At 53.6% G+C, this 20014-nt stretch overlaps 2 protein-coding genes across 4 annotated transcripts in view; both read right to left on the bottom strand.

Annotated features, from left to right (window-relative positions):
* Positions 1-1202: 1202 nt before the first annotated feature.
* Positions 1203-12324, bottom strand: MTFR1L (mitochondrial fission regulator 1 like). 3 transcript variants are annotated; one of them, XM_045299097.1, is made up of 7 exons: positions 12262-12324; positions 8883-9023; positions 8174-8278; positions 6272-6381; positions 5842-6053; positions 4374-4695; positions 1203-2214 (listed from the first exon to the last, which is right to left on the bottom strand). In XM_045299097.1, exons 2-7 carry the CDS (start codon positions 8904-8906, stop codon positions 2109-2111), a joined length of 879 nt encoding a protein of 292 aa, XP_045155032.1. In that variant the 5' UTR covers positions 8907-9023; positions 12262-12324; the 3' UTR covers positions 1203-2108. The 3 variants fall into 3 exon arrangements, with proteins under 3 accessions (XP_045155032.1, XP_045155033.1, XP_045155031.1); XM_045299098.1 differs by having other exon boundaries at positions 12225-12308; XM_045299096.1 differs by lacking the exon at positions 12262-12324 and adding an exon at positions 11640-11816.
* A 1007-nt stretch (positions 12325-13331) lies between these two features.
* SELENON (selenoprotein N) overlaps positions 13332-20014 on the bottom strand; it is an 18281-nt gene continuing 11598 nt past the window's right edge. The window contains exons 7-13 of the mRNA XM_030887991.2: positions 19724-19861; positions 18360-18441; positions 17902-18090; positions 17478-17583; positions 16521-16633; positions 16323-16424; positions 13332-14902 (exon numbers count right to left, since the gene is read on the bottom strand). Coding sequence (XP_030743851.2) covers positions 14732-14902; positions 16323-16424; positions 16521-16633; positions 17478-17583; positions 17902-18090; positions 18360-18441; positions 19724-19861 — 901 coding nt within the window. The 3' untranslated portion in view covers positions 13332-14731. The remainder of the gene's footprint in view (positions 14903-16322; positions 16425-16520; positions 16634-17477; positions 17584-17901; positions 18091-18359; positions 18442-19723; positions 19862-20014) is intronic.

A 20014-nucleotide genomic window follows, 5' to 3' on the forward strand; every position in this document is an offset into this window, starting at 1 on the left:
CAAATATTTATTAGTATTGTGGCTGAATAGCTTCTGCCCTTTTGGTTTTGTAACTCCAGGTGTTTGCATATTTTATTATAATGCTTTAGTTTGTCAAGATATCCTTGAAAATTTTCTGTTCAACTTTTTAAATTCATCCGTCTATTTAGCTACTCTACCTTCAAGAGCACGTTTTGGAGTCTTGTCTGAGAGCCATTTTGATCTTTTCCTCTGTCTTTTTAATGACCTTTTGTTTTCCTAACAGGACGTTTTTGGTGTCCTCCCACAACTTGTCTGGTTTTCAGGTCATTTGTATTTAATGCATTAAGTCAAATATTGAGATGGTGTCCAAATTCAGGTGGGATGTACACAAGGTTGTATTTTGGACTTAATTTTCTTTAGCTTCGACCTGAACTTGCGTATTGATTGTCTGTTCCACAATCAGCCCCTGACCTTGTTTTGGCTCATATTGAGCTGCTTCCTCATCTTTTCCCACAGATATAATCAATTTGATTCCTGTTATTTTCCATGGCAGGGCTCACAGGTAATAACCACCATTGTTTGGGGGAAAAATGTGTTTACAATGAAGAAGTCGTTGATCTTGGAAAAATTATGTCATGGGATCTCCAGCTTCATTTCTAGTATCAAGGTCATATTTTCCAACTACTGATCCTTCATTTCCAATTTTCACATTCCAATCACCAGGAGTAGTTAATGCATCTACAGTGTATCTCATCAATTTCAGAGTGAAGAAATTGGTAGATTTCTGTATCACTGGCTTTAGCAGTTGGGGGGTGGGGCGAGAATAAAGAGTTTACAAGGCTGGCTGATGGCAATTAAAACATTACCAAATTTATTTTTGAACAAGTAACTTGCTTTCATTGCCATGGGTCCGATACAAGCACAAGTCTAATTTGACCTATGCCTTTTCTCAAGGCATCATGCACCGGATGGCAGCTTCCCATAATGCAAGTGTGGTGTCTAAAAGGATTAACAAGCCTCTAGAGGCCAAGTTTGCAAGCGATATAAAATGGAACTGACTCTAAGAGTGGAAGCATAATTGTTAGAGAAATGAAGAAGAAATCACTCGGGAAGTCATGTAAATGGTGGGTCATATAAGGGAAACCAGGAGCTCTTCATGAAGGTTTTCCTTTAACATGATTACTATCCTCCTGAGGAATACGGGGTGGTCAAAACTCTTGAGATGAACTAGGCAAATGCAGTATCTTTCCAAATTCTTCCTTTAATGTCAGGTAGTGCTTCAACTCAAACACACAGTATATATTCCTCAGAGAAAGGGACCTGAGGGCGTGAGAGTCATGCAGTGGTGCGTGGTAGGTACAAACCTCGGCCCAGCCCAAAGGAGCAGTCAAGGCCTCGAAGGGTGGTGTGCTCTGTTCCCTCTCCATTCTTCTTTCCTACTGGGCTTAGACAAAGTCCGTGGAAGAGAAAGAGTTTTCAGTCAGTGGAGCTGATGAGACCCCTGGGCCTTGGAGGGTAGATTTGGTTGTACAGTATTACAAAATATGTGTAAGAAAAAAACAGCCCAGGCCTCCCAGCAGCAGCCAAGTGTCAACTGGTCCTGCAGCCTGACACCTCCATCTAGGTGTTTGACCCAGGGAAGGGGATAGGGTGACTGCCGGGCATTGGTATGGGTTTATGATGGAGCAGCATAAGATTTCCCGTGCCCTGTGGACATGTACATAAACATTTACAGCCTCCTCCCCTCAGCCCTGCTCTGCTATAAGGAAGCAGCTGAGAGCAAGTAACAGCTGGGCACAAAATGTCCATGAGACCAGTTATGGGGTCTAATATAATAAAGGCAGTCATTCATTTAGGACCTATTTTCACACAGGAGCAAGAATAAAACCACAAACTTCTATCTCACACTTAAAACGGAGACACTCCAGTCTACACAATTACCTGGACTAAATGTCTTAGCTCAAAACACAGGCCATAGCATCTAAGGTTTGAAGTGTGGGAAACATAACCCAGCTCCTTTCTTTAAGTCCACGCTCTTGCTGGATGGCAAGACAGAGTGCAGAAGATTTCTAACAGAGGCAGAAACAGCTGCAGCAAGGAAGGCAGCTACTGAAGGGCATCCAGGAGCAGGTGGAGCCTGCAGAGCGTCAGTGTCCTTTTCTTGTGATGTCTTCTTCCTTCAGGGCAAACTTCCTCCTCAGGGCCTCAGAGATGAGGACAGCGGGGTCTTCCTCTTTCAGTAAACTCCTGCTCCTGGAGACCCAAGAAGAGCTTGTGCTTATTAAGTATATAATCCTGGGTGGATTCACATACATTATCTCATTGAATGCTTAAAACAATCCCATGGGGTAGGTGCTGCTATCTCCTTTTACAGAGCAAACACTGCAACAGAAAGTTGGTGCAATTTGTCCTAAATCGCCAATTCTCGGTCAAATGGTGAATGTAGAATGCAAAACTAAGGTAGCTATTTCCAAATATTATCCTCTTAACTAGAAATGGTTTACTATCTCGTCAAATGACCATGAAGTTGGGGGAAAGTCAATGGCCAAGGAACGGCCTCGGTGGAAAGCCTGTGTGCCCACCTCCAGCCCTGCCTGTCTTTCCTTGGTAATATTTATCTAGAGGACAGAAAGTCAGGTGGTGGTTCTCTGCCATCCTGAGCCGTGTTTGTTCTGGGCATGCTGAGGAGGTCTGTCTACTCCCCTGCCTCTGCATTGCAGGAGCTGAGTCTAGAGCCAGTTCTCCACATCATCAAGACCAGTAGGAATACAGCCCACTCCAGACTAGGGTAGGTTATATTACCCAGATCTCCAGGTACCTGGAAAATAGCTCAGCAATTCTAGTGCACTTAGATCATTATGAAGATGGCTGGCAATTAAAATTACGTTTGTGGGTCAATATTGAACCCTGAAAGCAAAAAACAAGAGGAATTGTCTTTAATCTGTAATATTTCTCAATCTTTGTTGTGTCTGGGCTAGTTTTCCAATCATCCTCATCAACCCAGCTCCTCCTAACAAGCCAAAAAAGGGACAAATGGAGAGGCTTGGTAATGAGCCCTGGCATCTAATTTGGCTCAAGGGCAAGTAAGAACGTTTGAAAGTTGGTCTATAAAATATTGTGACCAGAAGAGACAGGCTCTGGGGAACCCAAAAGCAGCAGCAGCAGCAGCAGCACCCCAATGTTGGGAATGGGGAAGACACAAGAGGAAGGTAAAAGTGCTCCCTAAATGGAACTACTATGACAGAGTATAATAATATGGACACAACATTAAGAATGTAACCAATATCATCAGACATCTGTGTAGAAATTGTTGAGTGGAACCAGTTTTACTATATAGACTTTCATCAAAAATTTTAAAAGAAAAAAGATTTTCCTGAAGGAAGCAATGAGGGAGTCACTTAAATCTTGTGTGGTCTCCAGAAGGAAATGGGGCCCAGAAGACAGCTCCTTGCTCAAGGTGAGTAACCTTCCCTTCAACTCAGGAGAGAGGCCTTACTGCCATACCCCAGAACAGCTTCTTTTTTTTTTTTTTTTAAATTTTTTTTCAGAACAGCTTCTTAAGATCTGTGTTAACAAAGGTCACAGCCCACTGTGGACTTTGGCTTGGAAGGCTGAGATCTCAAACATGAAGGAACTTACTGTATATACTCAAGTATAAGCCGAGTTTTTGCAGCACATCTTTAATGCAGTTTTTGTGGTAAAATTAGGTGTCTCGGCTGATATTCAGGTTGCTTATACTCTAGTCTATATGGTATATTTAAACAAGCTCTCCAGTGAGTTCCACAGGGGAGCTCCAGGGCTTCTCTGCTAATGAGTACACATTCCAAACTCTTTCAAAGGACCAGAAACATCTAGAGCTCTATTCCCTGGGGAATCTGATGCAGGAAGTTTCTGAGGTATTCTTAAACCTGAGCAGTTCTGGTAGGCAGCCAGGTTTACAAACCACTTATGAATCTCAAAAGGCTTATTCTCATGAATTTGCAGGGTAGTAAGCCATTGTATTCTAAACCAGAAACCCCCAACTTTATGTCATTCTCCCTACAAGAAAAGCCCACCAACTTGAGACATTTGCAGACTAGAGCATGAGGGCACTGTCAATAGTATGAGAACTGAGGTGGAGAGGGGTCTGGGGGATGGAAGTGGATTAGCTAAACCTTTAGGAGACATCGTAAACTAACATTTGACTGGATGGCAGAATCCAACACAAGGAAAGTGTTGCTCTTCTACAAGTGGGACCCCAGGTACTAACCAGCAAGCAGGGGAGTTGGCAAGCTTTGTGAACAGATAACCACTCCTCCTGAGGCTTCACTACATAGGAGGCACTGTTTCCAGCACGTTCATATTCTACTGGACCACCCTGCCATGAATGCCTTAAACAATAAATGTACCCCGGACCCTCACTGAAGACTCACAGATCTTGGCTCTGTTTTATCCGGTGAAAGTCTTTCAAGATCCCCATCATGTCTGCAAAGCTGCTGGCCTTGGACAGAGAGATGCAGTCATCCTCTTCCGACAAGCTGCAGGTGGCTTTGTTTTCTGATTGACAACATTCAGGGCTGGCAGAACAAATCAGGGGGACTGATGGAAGCTCAGGGACCTCTACCTCAGTCTCCTCAGTGATGTCACTAATGACAAAGGAAGTTGTAGAGTGGAATGAGGATCCAAAACAAGGTAAGGGAGAGGAGACATTTGAACTTCCTGGAGATAAGAAATCTGGTGTTAATGAAGCCGAAGCTGAAAGAGAAAACAATAGGCGTGGATGGACACTGGTACCAGGACACAGCAGCAGCATCTTTCCCCCACAAGCACAGCCTACCGAACATTCATTTCCTGGGCTGCACATCACTACATCTTGAGATCCTAGGAAGGTATCTGGCACTAGTCAAGGATCTAGTCGCTCCACTACCCTTCCCATTAGGTCTCAGGCAGCTGTTGACACCACTGAGCTAATTCAGGGAGGAAAGAAAGGCTTGTCTCCCATGTAGGCCACAGGGTGCCAACACTGTGTTAGACCATAGTCAGAACCAAGGCCCGGATTTGTTCTTATCTTCATCAGAACACAGTTGCTGCTTTCAACTGTGCTGCTCTAAATCCCAATACCTGTGAGCTGGAGAATTGCTATGCAAAAAAAGGATAGTGATGGGCTTCCTAGTTTCTAAAATTTCAAAAGGACTATGTCTTCACATTTCAAGTTCCTTCTGATTTAAAAAAAAAAATGATTCATGCTTGTCTTTTGGATCACACACACACACACAAAGGCCAAGAAATAAAAGTGGGAAGTTCCAGTGCCATTCCTTAAGGATACTTCTGTATGGGGAAATTAAGTACAACAAGATCTCAAAGAATGCCACGATTTCTATGTGCTCCAGCAACTGAGGTTTAGGAGCAACTAGTCAATGAACATCAAAAAATTAGATGTACATAAACTCTTGAGCCACTTGGGTAAGGCCCACCGCCTGTGTCCCACGCCTTCTGGTCAGGACAGATTCCCATCCTCGTCCACTGGTTCTGCCTTAACTGCAGACAGAATGCTAGTCAGGAAAGGGAAAACGAGAACTTCAACGGTGCGTGTGTCTGGTAGGGAGAAGGAATGTGTATTTCTCATGATGAAAAGGAATGCTACTGAAGGTTCAAGAAAGACGTGATCTTAAAGACACTTAGAAAAGAATGCTGGCTGGTTTTGTGGGGCCACAAGGCCAGTAAAGATTTTGCTTCTAATTTAACAAACAATAATTGATTGTAAAAAGCCAAGGGACACCACAAACTAAGCAGACTTGGGGGCAACCAGAGCCCACCATTTTTCCTTATCCCTGCGCTGCCCAAAACCCAGTAGGAAAAGGGACAACCTGCTATATTCTTTCCTGGTTCAGGAGCTCCTACCTGCATCAGCGGCCACAATCTTGGCAATCTGACTGCGCAGGTGGCTGAGCTCATCCTGCAGCTCTGTGGTGCGGCTTAAGGCTGGCAGGCCTGGCTTCTTCAGGGCCAGGAGCCTCTCCTCAGACCCACGCAGGTTGGGCACTGAGGCGTTGCGCTGCATGACAATCAGAGGGCTGGGCTTCCAGGTGTGTCTCAAGGGACGTGTATCACTCCTGGGCCAGGTAAAGACAAGTTTTCAGTCAGAGAGCTCGGGCACTGAACCCCTTCTAAAATTCCTCCGTCCTCTCCTGTAAGAGTAATACAGCCAGGCTCTGCTCCCTCTGAGCCTGGGGCTACAGTACTGCAGAAGAGCAACAGCTCTTAAAAGTTCCTTAAAAGAACTCTGGAGCTCTCCATCCCCCAGCAGCCTGGCTACCGCCTTTACAGCTACCTGACCCGGGCATAGGTCTCCTCTTCATCTGCAGCAATCCACGCAATGTCAGCCAGGGTTGGCACTGAGGGCACGTCCCTCAGGCACAGGTCAGAGATGTTGGGTAGGGCCTATGGAGAAACAAAAAACAAACAAACAAACAAAAAAACATTTACTGATACCACGAGGAGACAAAAAGCAGGGATGCAAAGTACACAGGACGACAGGTCAGAGAGCTTTCTTGGAAGAGGAGCACAGCGCTCCTGGCTAGGACTGGCGTGGATAAACGGCCAGAGGCAAGAGAGTGCAAGGGCTCACAAACCCTTCAACGTGACTGGAATAGACAGAGGCTGAAGAAGAATTTAGGAACTTTGATTCTATGACCAATGATGCCCTTGGAGGCCTTGAAGTAAGAAAGTAAGGATCATATTTGAGGATTAGAAAGATTACTCTGGCTGCTATGTGGGACGTGTATAGGAGGGTGGAAGAGCCCAATTAACAGGCCGCTGTATCCAACCAAAACATAGTGGCCTAGAGCAGACATTGGTGTGTTTATTTACTTTTAATTGAAACCTAGGGATAAGTTCTCACAAGCACACCTACATTCAAGTTATATTCAGATGTTTCTGCTCCAAATTGTTCACTAAATAGATCAGGGATAAGTACCTCACACGTGGGATCTACAGATCCAAGAGGTGCTGCCGAGATAGACCTAGAAGATAGACTCAGATTGGTTCTGAGTACCCCATTATTCTTTGCAATTTAAAGTTGGTGCACATCAAGAACTTAGCACACAGTGCCAGCCACATAATGTGCTCAGCAAATGTCAGCTAGTGTGGCATCCTACTCACACATGCCCCTACCCTGTGGGAGCCTGTGCCCTGGATCTTCTCTGTGCAGGAGCATCTGGCCCAAAGACTGGAGAGGGCAGAGCCGAGTGAGAGGCACCCTCTGTGGAGTCGGTCACACTCCGGCCTACCCGCTCTCTCAGACCATCTGGATAACTGGCAATCCGGGTCGTGGGATACTCTCTTTCCAACACAGACTGACTTCCAACCCCATTCCTGACTCTAACACTAACCTGACATTCTAACTCCAGCTCCTGCACAACCTTCTGTATATAATCTTGGTCCCTTCATTGATTTCCACATGTCCTTCATGCATGTATTCTGGTCTCCTCTGTATAGGTGGGAACCAGAATTCTTTCTCTTGTGTTTCAGCTCCCTAAAAGCACACATTTTAAGCATCTAGTCTGGAGCTCCCCAAAAGGGAGGAGCCATGGGAGCTTGGGAGCTAGCTGTCCATTGTAAAACGGTTCACAGTGACCTGGACCCTGCCGGAATCACTGTTGCAGAGTGGGCACCAAAAGCCCCCCAGATAAAGTACTAAGTTGGAACCGGCAAAAGAGTGGCCAGGAAGAAGACTGAGAGACAGGCAAGAATGGCCTCAGGGAACTATGAAACACAGGTGGCTGAGTGGCTGCTCGGAACACCAGTGCTCCACTCGGAAACACACACACACATGCCTGTCCCATGCTGAGGCATGCCAGGGTAGCAAGTGAAAACCTCAGGACACAGACATCACGGGTCCCAAGATCTGACCCAGGGCCTCAGGGCCTGCTTGATAGACCCAACTGCTGGAGCCGAATGAAATGAGAATCGTTTCCCAGAAGCAACAGGTACACAATTATAACTTTATAGGCACACTGGTCATTGGACTGTTGTGGTCAGAGGTGTGCCTACCTAATCAAGGAAGGCACAGTGACCAGAACTCATGAGAAACACTTAATAATATTTACTGACAGAACAAAACCACAACCAGGAGTCTGTCTTGGCAATGCCAAGTGCCAGGGGTAAAAACATTGCTGTCCTCCCAAAGCCAGAGCCTCTGATCTTCCTACCTTCCTTCCAGGTTGGTACTCACCTCAAAGGAGGTCCGGGGACATGGCTTCAGGGGCAGGTTGGTTCCAATTCTTCGCACGACGCTGCGAGCAGCCCCATGAGGCTTGTTTTGCCAGATTGGGATGGTCTGGAGGAGAGACGGGCAGAAACAGTCACAGCCCTCTGCTCAGCAGGCAGAGTTCCTCCATCCTAGGGACAGGGCACTTCCAGCCCTGTTTTAAGGGCAAATCCCCCTGTTACCAACCTCACCTGGGCCAGCTGCCTAAGGGTGGTACCTTTCCTCAGTCCAAGGCTAAGCCAATGTTGAAAGAGGAGTAAAAAAAATAACTGGGGTGTGGGGTCATCTTTAAAGCCTCACCTACTCCTGCAGAGTTGTTTCTGCCCGCATAGAGAGCTGTGGTCTCCAAGACCCACAGTGGCAGGTCTGCCCTGTCCTACAGAGTGCTATGAGTCAGAATGGACTCAGTGTTATCGAGTATAGTACAGCACAGGATTGGGTCAGGGTAGTGGCTCTCCAGGCTTGCCACCCTTTCCTCTGTTCAGAAAAGCAGAGAGATTGGCTCCTGATCGCCATAAGCTCATGGCTGGCTCGGCCTGGGAGAAGGCTAGAGAGGTGGACTTCTTCTGGCTCCAGGCCTCCAGGGGCAAGGCAGAGGGAGCCTAGCGTCTCAGAGCTGGCACAGTACTTCAGTAGGCCCAGGGCTGAGCCTTTCCTCATGGATGCCCCTTACCACATTGGCTTCCATCTCCGACATTGTGACTGGCTTCTGTGCTGGAAGGACAAGGCAGCCACAGGGTGGTTCCGGGGGCTCTCCAAGGTGGGAGGCGTGGCTCCTTCATATCAGGCCATCTTCAGGAACATACTTTCCTTCCTGTGAGACAACCCCAGAGTGGGGTATTGGATGGTCAGCCTCCAGTCCCCTTAAGCCAAGTCCTGCAGAGGCATGACTAACAGCAAGGCAGCTGAGCTTTTCTGACATTTCACAGGGGAGAAAACCAGTTCAAGAGGTTGTCCTCCTCAAATTCACTGAAAAGTTTTGTCTCAGATTTGCTGGGCAAGGTTAGCCAACCCCGGAAGCCTTCTTGAAACCTTAGGTTTCCTGAGGCAAGACTTGATGGAAGTAGCATCCCTACAAAGCTCATGGGAAAGCCGAACTGTAGGTAGCATTGAAACCCAGCAATCACTATGAAAGCTGAAAAAGTTCGGCCTGTGCCACCATGCCCAGCACTGCTGGCTCCCACGCGGGGGTGCAGCAAGATAGAGAACAAGGAGAGAACCACCGCTCCTGCCAGTCAGCACTACGCTGATAAGAGTCCCCAATTCTTACCCTGGCCCAGCCACCTAGTGGCTTTGCAGGCAAGTCAGTTAACCTTCCCGAACACTGCCTCTTCTCTCTGTAATAAGCAGGGCTTCCAACAGTTGGGTCCCCTGTTAAGAACTTGCATTTCTAGCCAATATAAGGAATCAGAATCTGTATTTTGGCAAGATCTCCAAGAATCACCTGGTGATCTGTAAGGATTACCTGGGACTCTGGTTAAAATGTAGATTCTGAATATTGACAGGAAATAAATATTCTTAGCAAGGGATGGAACTGGAATGAACTTGTTCAAAGCCCTGGTAAAAGGGGGAAAGAATAGCTACCGTGCCAGGTAACTTTGAAGGTCAAACAATGAAGTAGAGGATTTTAAAGTGCTTGATGAACTGTTAGAGTATGATGCAGATGGGTAGGGTCAGTACTGACACCCTCTTCACAACTGCCCGTCATGGTGAACAGATGCCATCAATGAGCACATTCCCTGTTCTTCCCACAAGTGCTGCACACTGTAGAGCGGTGGTTCTCAGCCTGTGGGTCGAACGACCCTTTCACAGGGGTCACCCGATTCATAAAAGTAGCAAAATTACAGTTATGAAGTAGCAACAAAAATAATGTTACGGTTGGGGGTCACCACATCATGAGGAACTGTATTAAAGGGTGGCAGCATTAGCAAGGTTGAGAACCGCTGCTGTACAAAAACAACCATGCCCTCAAGAACTCACTCAAGCAGGGGGAAAGGACCGGAGTACATAGTTCTACCAGAGGCACAATGCTACTACCTCCTGGAAGTTTGAACCCACCCAGAGGCACCTTGGAAGAAAGGCCTAGTGATCTGCTTCTACAAGGTCACAGCCTCGACAGTTCCACAGAGCACAGTTCTACTCTGCAAACATGGGGTTGCCAGGAGTTGGAATCAACTCGATTGCGACTGTTTCCTTTTGGAGAGGCGTGCTAGGCAGGTGGTCAGGTGAGCTCAGCTGTGTAGAGCCCAAGGTCCCATGGTGAGAAGGGCAGAAGAGCAGCAGCAAGAAGAAAGGTCCAGGAAAGGTGAGGGACATGACGTGCCTACAAAGTCAGCAGCAGAAGAGGAAGGTCCAGCGACCAGAGGTAGCCTGGGACCTGGGCCGTGAGGCTGGGGAATGCTGAGTGAGAAGTCACTTGCGGCTGTGAAGAAGGGACTGCTTGGAAGCTCTTTTAGAGCTCTCCACCCTCAGGAGACAAGGTACCATGCACTTTGTGATGCAGATGGAAAGGAAAGTGGGGAGTGGAAGGGACGTGTCTCACGTCCCTCAGGAGCCATGCTCGTGGAAAGCACCTAAAGCCCAGTCTCGGTCTTACTGCAGAGGCTTCACCTTCTTGCCTCTGTTACTGACCCTCTGAGTGCCAGGCTCAGTGCTCAATGCCAGAACCTCTGGGCACCTCCTGTCTCAGTGCTTCTCTCTGCTGCTCCTCACACATCACTCAGTACAACTACTTCCTCCCTGATCTTACTGCCAAAGGCTCAGCTGGGCCCAACATACCTCACAGCTGGGGGAGCTTGCCTCCCTGCCTGGCCTTCTGTCATCTGAAGCTACCTACTTGCCCCAGCCACACATCCTGCTTGGCCTCTGCCCTCCAGCCACACGGGCCTTTTAGTGGCTGGGTATGCCACCTCTGAGCCTTTGTCCACTCTGCTCCCTCTGTTTGCGGTCTTCATTCCTAATCACTGTTCAGAGCTCAGGTCAAGCAAAGCTTCCGTTGCCCCCTCAGGACCAAGTCTTTCACTTTTCATAACACAGCACCCCCATTTCTTCTGAATCCTCTATTAATACTAGTGGGGTAACTACTGCTTCTGCCCCAGCCACATCACAAAGCCCGCCTAGCAATGCTTACTGCCACCGAGTCGATTCGGACTTACAGCAACCCTTTGGGGCAGGATAGAACTACCCCCGTGGGTTTCCGAGGCTGGAACACTTTACCGGAGGTAGAACGGTGCGGTTGGTGGTTTTGAGCTGCTGACCTTGTAGTTAGCAGCAAGACCCGTAACCACTGAGCCACCAGGGCTCCCACCTAGCACTGGGTTAAGTGAATAAACCAGAGACCACCGACTTAGCCTTCAAAACCCCACATGCAAGTGTCACAGGCTACGAAGGCTCTTCCCCAAGTCCGCCACTCCCCAGGGTTGGTTCTCACCCCTCGGCGCTCCCACGACCCGGTGAGGTGGTTATTCTGTTTACTCAAGGTCTCCCTTGGGAGACTGGGCCCTCCGCCAGAGCTGGGCCTGTGTCATCACACTTGGGTCCCGGGCGCCGTGCTCAGTGAAAGTTTGCCGAGCGGACCCGCGAGGCGAGACCCGCGGTTTCCAGGGGCTGCGCTGGGTGCGAAGACAGCTGCGGCGCTCGGCCCCTGGCCGGGGACACACCTCCCCTCCTCCGCGACTGCTGGAGCCGACCCGGGCCAAGGTCGGCCAAACGCGCCCAGCCGACCCACAGGCCAAGGGCGGAGAGAGCGGAACCGCCGGACCCGGTCAGAGGGGTGAGGAGTCGGCAGAGGAGATGCAGTCGGAAGGAGAGCCTGGCCACCGTTTGCCGGGTGACTCAGGACCAACTCCCCTCCGGAGACTCAGTTTCCCTCCTGCAAACGAAGCGGCCAACACTGGCTCCCGCGAGAACACGCGCGGGAACAGGAGCCGCGAGCTCTGCACAGCACCCGGCACAGAGACCGACTACACGGCCCGACCGGCAGGCTGCACTCGGGCTTCTGGAGTGACACACGCACCTTTTCTCACCTCGATCCTGCTCCAGGACTTACTCACCTCACGGCCCCTCCTACTACGGCGGGCTGCCCAGCCTCACAGCCTTCACTTCCGCTGGTCTGCCCACCCCCGGAAGCGATCCTTTGCGGCTGCGCACCGCGTCGTGCCGCCGGCACGCCTCCAGAGGGCGGGTCCATCGCGGGGGCGGGGCGAGAAGTGACAACTCGTGGGTCCAGGAAGAGACACGCCCCCGCGAGGCCACGCCCCTCCTGCCGCTCCGAGCGGGAGCACAGGTTTATTTCTCTTAGAGAACTGGTTGGCTGCCCGCTGGTTCCCGCCTCTTTCCCACTTTCCAAGGACTTTTGAAAACTTAGAAACCCAGCTTTATATCACACTGGCTGCAGTGAGCCGTGAGCTCTCACCTCTATACCATCTCAAAAGTTGTACTGAGTCTACCACAGATATAGTTTACACGTCACCCTGGCCCGCTGGTGAAAGATAAGATAGTCCCCAAAGGCACCCCAGCTTCAATTTGCACTCCCTCGCCTATCTGCTACAGGGGACGAACTCCATCCACAGAAGGACAGGGTGTGCTTCGTGCTCAAAGGGAAAAGGACTGAGCTACCCAGACTGCAATTTTATCGTAGGATGAGTTGGGGACAGGAGAGGGAAGTGGTAGAGAGGCCAAAGGAGAGCAGCTGGGGTGCCTCAAGGCACAGTATGGGGGAGCCAGCTTTAACAGGAACGGGGAGCAGGCCAGGGAGTCACAGGCTGGCAGATGGCGGCTCGATGTGGAGTGGGCTCTCCTAAAGCTGAGTTTGCTGGCATCAGGAGGGCGGCCACTGGGTGGCTCAATGGATGGGCTGTCAGCCACTCTGATGAGATGGTGGAAGTACTGAGAGGCTCGGCATCCTCCCCCAAGGGACAGGGGCCTGGATTTCCAGCAAGTCCCTCTGAACATAGAGAGCCCGGCCGAGCTGGCTGGCTTGTGCCTCACTAGTCTGAGGGCAGGGGACTGAGGCATTCTGTCTCAGGTTTTCCTTCCCAGCTCAGTGAAAACAGCCGGAAGGGAAGTGGGGCACAGTGCAAACCCCCACCCCGCCACCCCAAACAAGACACAGGCTTTGGAGTCTCGTGTGGGTTTGCATTTAATACTCGGGAGTGATGATCTCGAGTAAGCCACTGCATGTCCCTGAGCCTCAGATTCTCCATCTACAAAATGGGAACAACCCAACCCTCCTCCCAGGCTTGCTGGGAGGCTGATGCGTGTCCCCGAGGCACAGTGCCTCAGCAAGAGGCAGGTCCATTGGCTATTCCCATCACAATACAACACGAAATTGAGACCAGGGGATGGGGGTGGGTGCTCTGAGGCGCACAGGAAAGGAAAGGGCCTGTTCTTCATCCACAGTGGGGTTTGAGAGGGAGCCTCTGGGGTGGCCTGGTCCCAGAGACCCTTATAAAAGCCCAAAGCCCCTCCAGAAGACAAGGACAGGGCTGGGGGTGCACTGACCCTCTGAGGGATGTTTTTAAAAAGCCAGAAGAGAAGAGGGATTTCTTCCCAGAGGTGCAACCGCAAGGACATCGAGCTGGGTCCATCGAGGGTTTCAGACCCAGCCTTCATGGGGCGGCCGCCCAGGGGAGCCATCACCCCTTCTTGCTCCAGCACTGAGGCTATCAAAAATACATACAAACTGTGAGGAAGTTCATGGACAAAGGCTTCCCCGCGGGTACACAAAAGACTGGCTGTGGTCAGTGGTTCAGGACATGGGCTGAGGTCTGAGCCCGAGAGCGGCCAGGGAGAGTCACCAGCCACCCAGTGGGGCTGGGGGGTGCTGCCTGGATGGCTGGGGAGGTGGAGCTCTTTGGCTGCATTGGTCTTGTACAGAGTTGAAGGGTAGGAGGCCTTTTAAGGGACACTGGCTCCAGAATCCGGCTGTGACTCTGTGCTGGGGTAGGGGTGGGGGTTGGGGGGTGCCTTGGCCCTGGTGTGCCTGGCTAAAGGAAGCCTGCTGCTTTGTTGTAAATGCCCTGGCAGCTGGCTTCCTGTTCCGGAGCAAGCCCTCAGCTGGTGGGACCAGCTGGCATACAGTGTGATTTCCAGTTCTGAAGGAGGGAGTGACCCTGGTTTTGCCCAGAGGCTCTGTGTGTGCGCGCGGACATTGGGCGCCGGAGGCCGGCCAGGGGTGTGGCTAGGTAAGATGGCTGTAGACGAACAGGAAGCAGTTCCTTGGTAGCCTGGTGTCCCCGCATCAGAGCTTCTTGATGATTCTTTGCGGAGGGGAGTGGGGTAAGGAGAGAGGGGCTGCCCAGCCTCCTTAGGGCCTGCTCTTCCCACGTGGACAGGGAAGGGGTGGCAGACCCAGGCACTTCCTGTCTGTCCACCATCGCGGAGCATACCGGGACAATCACCCTTGGTTGAGGCTGCCCAGGTCGGGGCTCGGAGTGTGGGCCACCTGCAGAAGACCACTGTCCCTCTGGGGCACCATGGGCTGAGGGCTTTCTTTCCAGAGCCCCCTGGCCCGGTGGGTGCTTAGGTCTGGAGGAGGGGCAGGCCTTGCCGGAGCCCCTCCTTCAGGAACTGCATGTAGGTGGCCGTGGAGGGGTCCTCAAAGGTGGACGAGAAGCTGAAGACGTTGCTCTCGACGTCCTCGGGCTTCATGGAAGTGATGTCCAGGAAGTAGTTGGCGTTGATGTGGTGAACCTGAGAGGACAGAGGCTGAGGAGGGGGGGAGGGGGGGGTCCACCCATCCCCTTCCCACCCTCTAGGGGAAATAGGCAATCCTAGGTCTTGGCTCTCCATGCTGCTGCAGCCACAAGCCCTCCTGGAACCTGGCCCTGGGTCAGGTGGGGCCTGCCTTCGGGTTGTTTCCTCAGGGCCCTCTGAAGGGCTCTCTCCCACACCTGCCCCGTGAATGGACACCTGACGTCTCTGAGTCTCCCTGATTCCGTGGCTCCTGGTTTGGCTGTGCTGTTAGGTGCTGTCTGGTCTGTTCTGACTCAGGGGCTCCTGCGACACAGCAGAGCTGCCTACAGGATTTTCTTGGCTGTCATCTGTACGGGAGCAGGTTGCTAGCTTCCTCCCGTGGCGCTGCTGGGTGGGTTCGAACTGCCGACCTTTCAGTTAGCCCCAAACTGTTTCACCACCGTCTCCTCACTCCTCACTACCTTCCCTCTCCCAGACGAGACGAGAAAGCACAGCCGAGCACCTCCCCTAGGTTCTCTAACACCGACACTCTGTACGCACGCCCTTCCGTCAACATGCCCACCACACGGGACAGGCCTGCCTTCTGCTCATTCCCTCCTGCTCCAGCCTGGCTCCGTTTGGTGCACAGGGCCTGGCACAGAGCGGGTGCCCAGGAAATGCACACAGTGGCAAAGGAGTGAGCTGGCAAATGACCCAGCCAGCTGATGACAAGGAAGGGGCCCCCCCATCAACGGGGCCTCAGTCCCCATCAACTGGGGCTGTTGGCCCATCTCCGCAGCCCCAGGGCCCTGGCCTGGCCCCCACTGAGGTGGCCCATCAGGCACCTGTACCGCTGGCTGGTGCTCCTCCCCCAGGCTGTCTTTCCTCTGCTTGAGACAGTAGAACCCTGCTGTCCACCAAGCCCCCCCTGAGCGCAGCCCCTCCCCGGGCCAGCTGCCCTCTTGCCCCTGAAATGCTCCTTGCTCCGAGGCTCTGGGGAACCTGGCCGCCACCCCTGTAACCCTCAGTCCCCACAGACCATCCACTGTAAGCTCGGGGCTTATGGTTGCCTTGTTGGTGGAATGGGCATTCTGGGGAGGGTCCAATGTGAGGGTGCCCCGTGAAGATGCAGGGCAGGGTATTGGACCTCAGCTCGGGCTAGACTACACCCCACTACCGGGCTGGTGCCTAGAACCCTCTGCCTGCTTCCTCTCTGCTTCTGCCAGTCAGCATGGGATCCTGCTGGCCCATTGCTACGGGGTCTCCCAAGGGCTATTGGAGTTCTTCTTGTGGGAGCATCCAGGGCTCTGCAGCAGGCAGGGCGGTCCCCATCGTCCAGGTGGGGACAGGGAGGCTCAGACTGGCTGAGGGATTGGCTCGGGGTCTTGGAGCCAGGGAGCGGCAGGGCCCGTGAGCTCTGCAGCACAGGGGGGCCTACCACAGTGCCATTGGGCAGGCAGACCATCATCTCCACGGGGAAGCTATACTTCTCCAGGTGCAGGCCAGCCAACTTCGCGTGCTGTGCGTTCTCCGGGCTGGTCTGTGGGGGGACAGGTGGGCACGTTCCTCAGAGCTCAGCCCCGTGGTTGTCCTGCAGGCTCTCGTGGGGACCTCGGGGGCCCACCAGCTCGCTCACCTGTAGGTCCTCCAGGTCCTTTACCAAGGCCCACGTGCTGATGAAGCTCTCGTTGAGGAGGGCGAGGATGGGCGGGCTCTCCAGGACTGTCTCCCGGAGAGTCCGCCCGGAACCTGTGCAGGGAAAGGCCATGGCCGGCAAGTGAGGGCCCACACACAGCACGCCGGGGTTTCTGGGCAGCAGCAATCTCGTGGGCTGCCCATTGACCTTGCAGCCCGCCACTTCGTCGGTGTGGAGTAAGCAGTTGTTGAGATGAGCAGTAATGTGGACGCCCAGGGCTGAGCTCTGGCACGAGGGTCTACCTGGCCTGGGGCTTATAGATCGTGATAGCTCCTTAAATCCGTGGAGCTCTGTGCCTCAGGGTCCTCTATCTGGAACACTCTTCTTCCCGTCACTTACCACACTCCTGCTCAACTTACACGTCCTCCCTGGCCCCCTAGTTAGACACTCAGGGTTCCGGACCTCGGCTTGTCAGCACTCACGGCACTCGGGTGACTGGTGCAGTGGCTGGCTTCTGCACTGCACTGCATGCCCCCACGCCCTGGCTCCAGCCCTCCAGCCAGGCTGGGCGTCCAGCAAGTCCCAGAAATGTGTTTGATAAGGGACAGAGTGCGGGTCATCCAGTACCCCCACTGGCTGCCCAGAGAACCTGCCCTCTGGGAACATTCTGAACAAGTGAACACAAACCCAGCACTCTCTCTGCAGACACCACTTCCCAGCCATCCTGGGGGTGGGGGTGGGGGGTGGGGGTGGGGCATGTGATCTGCTTTTCACTGCAGGAGCTGGCCAAGCTGGGATTTGAACCAGGCTGTCAGGGCTCTTTAGGGAGTAGCTCCGGGCTCACTGTGTGCCCTGCCCTGTGGGTGTGGCCCCAAATCCCTTTGGACTTTGAGCCCACTGCACTTCCAGCGTACAATGCCTCTCCTGGTGCCCCTGGGAACTGGTGGGTCTCCTCACCTCAGCAGGACTGGTCGTCCAGGGCCCCCCACAGCAGGATGGAGTGCACCAGCTTGTTTTCAGCCTGGGCTCGGTCAAAGGCCTCGGTGAACGGCAGGTAGCTGACCTGGGGCCATGCCGAGACAGACAGACAGACACTGCTGAGTCCAGATCCCACTCAGGGGTTCTGAGTGTAGAGGGTGTGTGTGTGTATGTGTGTGACAGTGAGGGTGGGCATGTGAGAGAGTGCATTTGGGAGTGAGGCATAGGTGGGTGGGGGCTGGGGGCTCCCCCGACACCAGCCTGGGCCATACAGGGAGAAGGGAGAGATGCCCTTAGCAGCAAACTGCGCACATGCCAGCATCTCTTGCCCACCTGATACCCCCCAATCCCAGCCTTGGCACCATGGACCCTGCCCCCAGCACCTGCCCCCGCCCAGCCGCACCTTCTTGAAGGGGTACATGGCCACCTCCAGGTGCTGGGCGGCCTCCTCCAAGCTCAGCTTCTGCTGCCACTCGATCTCCTCAAACACGAAGGGCAGGGGCTCCCCCGAGGGCAGGTGGCTGTTGATCCTGTTGCCCTTCTCATCCAGGATCACCGAGGGCACTGAGGGGCCCATGGCCTCCAGCTCCATCTGGTGGGGGGGGAGGTGTCAGAGCAGGGGGCCCAGAGGCATTCTCACCCTGGAGCGAAGGGGAGGCGGAGGTCCAGGGCAGGGCAGGGCCTTGGCGGAGGCTGTACCATGAGTCAGGAGGGATGCTTCTCTTGCCTGATGCTCCCCGAGGCCCCAGTTAGCCCGGGCACTGTGGGCAGGCACAGGTGGTAGCTCTGAGCTCCTAGCCAGCTGAGGTCCCTGGCAGCTGGACCAGCCAGGAGGCCATGAGCTGGGCCCCGAGTGCTTACCTGGGGAATGTAGCCGATGTCCACCTCCATGTTGCTGTTCTCACTGGACCCGTACAGCCACTCCATGTCCACGTTCAGAGATCTTGACATGGCGTGGGGAGGGGGAGGGGGAAGGGGTGCAAGGCAGGACGTCATCAGAGCTCTCCAACCATGTGCCAGCCTTCATCTTGTGAGTGTGCATGGCCACCTTACGTCTGGGTACAGCTCTTGCCCTCTGTCCACCGATCAGAACGACAACGAGCACAGGCTCTCCAGGTGGGAATCCCGGGGCCCCGACCTAAGGGCACCTCCCCCGCCACTTGTCCTTTCACATCCCGTCTGTCTCCTTCCCACGACCCCTCAAGGCAGAGCGACCGAGAATGCCAGGGTACAGGGCACACGGGGCACTGGCCGGAAAACTCAGGGCAGCAGGAAGCCCGGTCTGACCACATGCAATCTGAGGATCTGCCACACGGGGGAGCCCTAGGACTGATCAATTCCACCTCTGGCGGTAGGGGTGGAGGGTGAGGGCATCCCCTCTCCATCACATCCAGACCATTCCAACAGTAGTGGGCTGGAGATAGCTGTGCTTGGCGGGCGGCCTTCACCCCAGCCCTGGCTGGGCCTCATGGAGACTGGGCCCTTCCTTTCCTTCCGCAGGGCGGAGAGAAGCCATGTCTGCTCTTGGGCAGCTTTCCTTGCTTGGCCGTCTGGTGGGCAAGACTGGCCGGGAGTGGGCTTCCCTCAGGCAGATAAGGAGACAGGCCTGGACAGGGCTGGCTCTGGCCCATAGCCACATGGTCCACACACGGTTGGCAAGGCTGAGCGTGACGGTGGGCCGTTTGTTGCTGGGAAGGGTATAGAAAGCCTGAGCTGGGTCCTCTGGGCGCCCTGCTCCCCTGACAGCTAGCTGGCCCTGAGCAGGCCATGAAGGCCATGGGTGGCTGGCATCACATCACCCCAGAAGCCCCCTGAGGCTCTGGGTAGCACTGGCAGGCTGAAGGGGGTCTATCCCCAGGCCTTGGCTTGTGCTAGCCCCCCTCACCCCACAGGGGTCTGGGTCAATGCCACTTTCTCTCTTTCCGGGCCTGACTAGCGAGGTTCCCACCTAGGGGTTGATATGAGGTGGCTGTGGATGTGGATTTTGGGAGTGAAGGCAAGGAGGGTCTGTTTGCACCTGTGCTGGTACCACACAGCACCTGGGAAAGGTGTGCTGGGAGGACCACACGTGGCTGGGGTGATCACATCAGTTGGGGGGTGGGGGAGGCAATAGCTGCAGGTACCTCCAAGAGGGGTGGCTCTGGGAAGTAGACTGTGGGGGCCCCGGGGGACTCCCGGCTTCCAGGTGCCTGGGGCTGGGGGTGGGGCTGGACCAAAGCTCTCACCTGTGGTTGGGCACGAAGAGCCGGAAGTCTCGGACGTGGGTAGCATCCTTGGAGAGGACGATGTGGCCGGTGAACTGGCCGGGGGAGAACCAGAAGGGGAAGTCAGGCGGCTCGCTGAGCTGGAACTCTGCGTGGATCCTGCGGGGGGAGGCACCGGCTGTGGGCAGAGCCCCTGCTGGGCTAGAGCCCCCCCCACCCCCCACCCCTTTCTTCACAGCCCCTCTCCCACCAAGGCTGGGGATCTGGGGCAGGAAGCTAGAGGAGCCTGGAGGGGAGCAGGAGGGGGCCAGG

This window comes from Echinops telfairi, unplaced genomic scaffold, assembly GCF_000313985.2.
Source record: "Echinops telfairi isolate 266 unplaced genomic scaffold, ASM31398v2 ScPeMD7_7457;HRSCAF=8495, whole genome shotgun sequence".
Classification (NCBI taxonomy): Eukaryota; Metazoa; Chordata; class Mammalia; order Afrosoricida; family Tenrecidae; genus Echinops; species Echinops telfairi.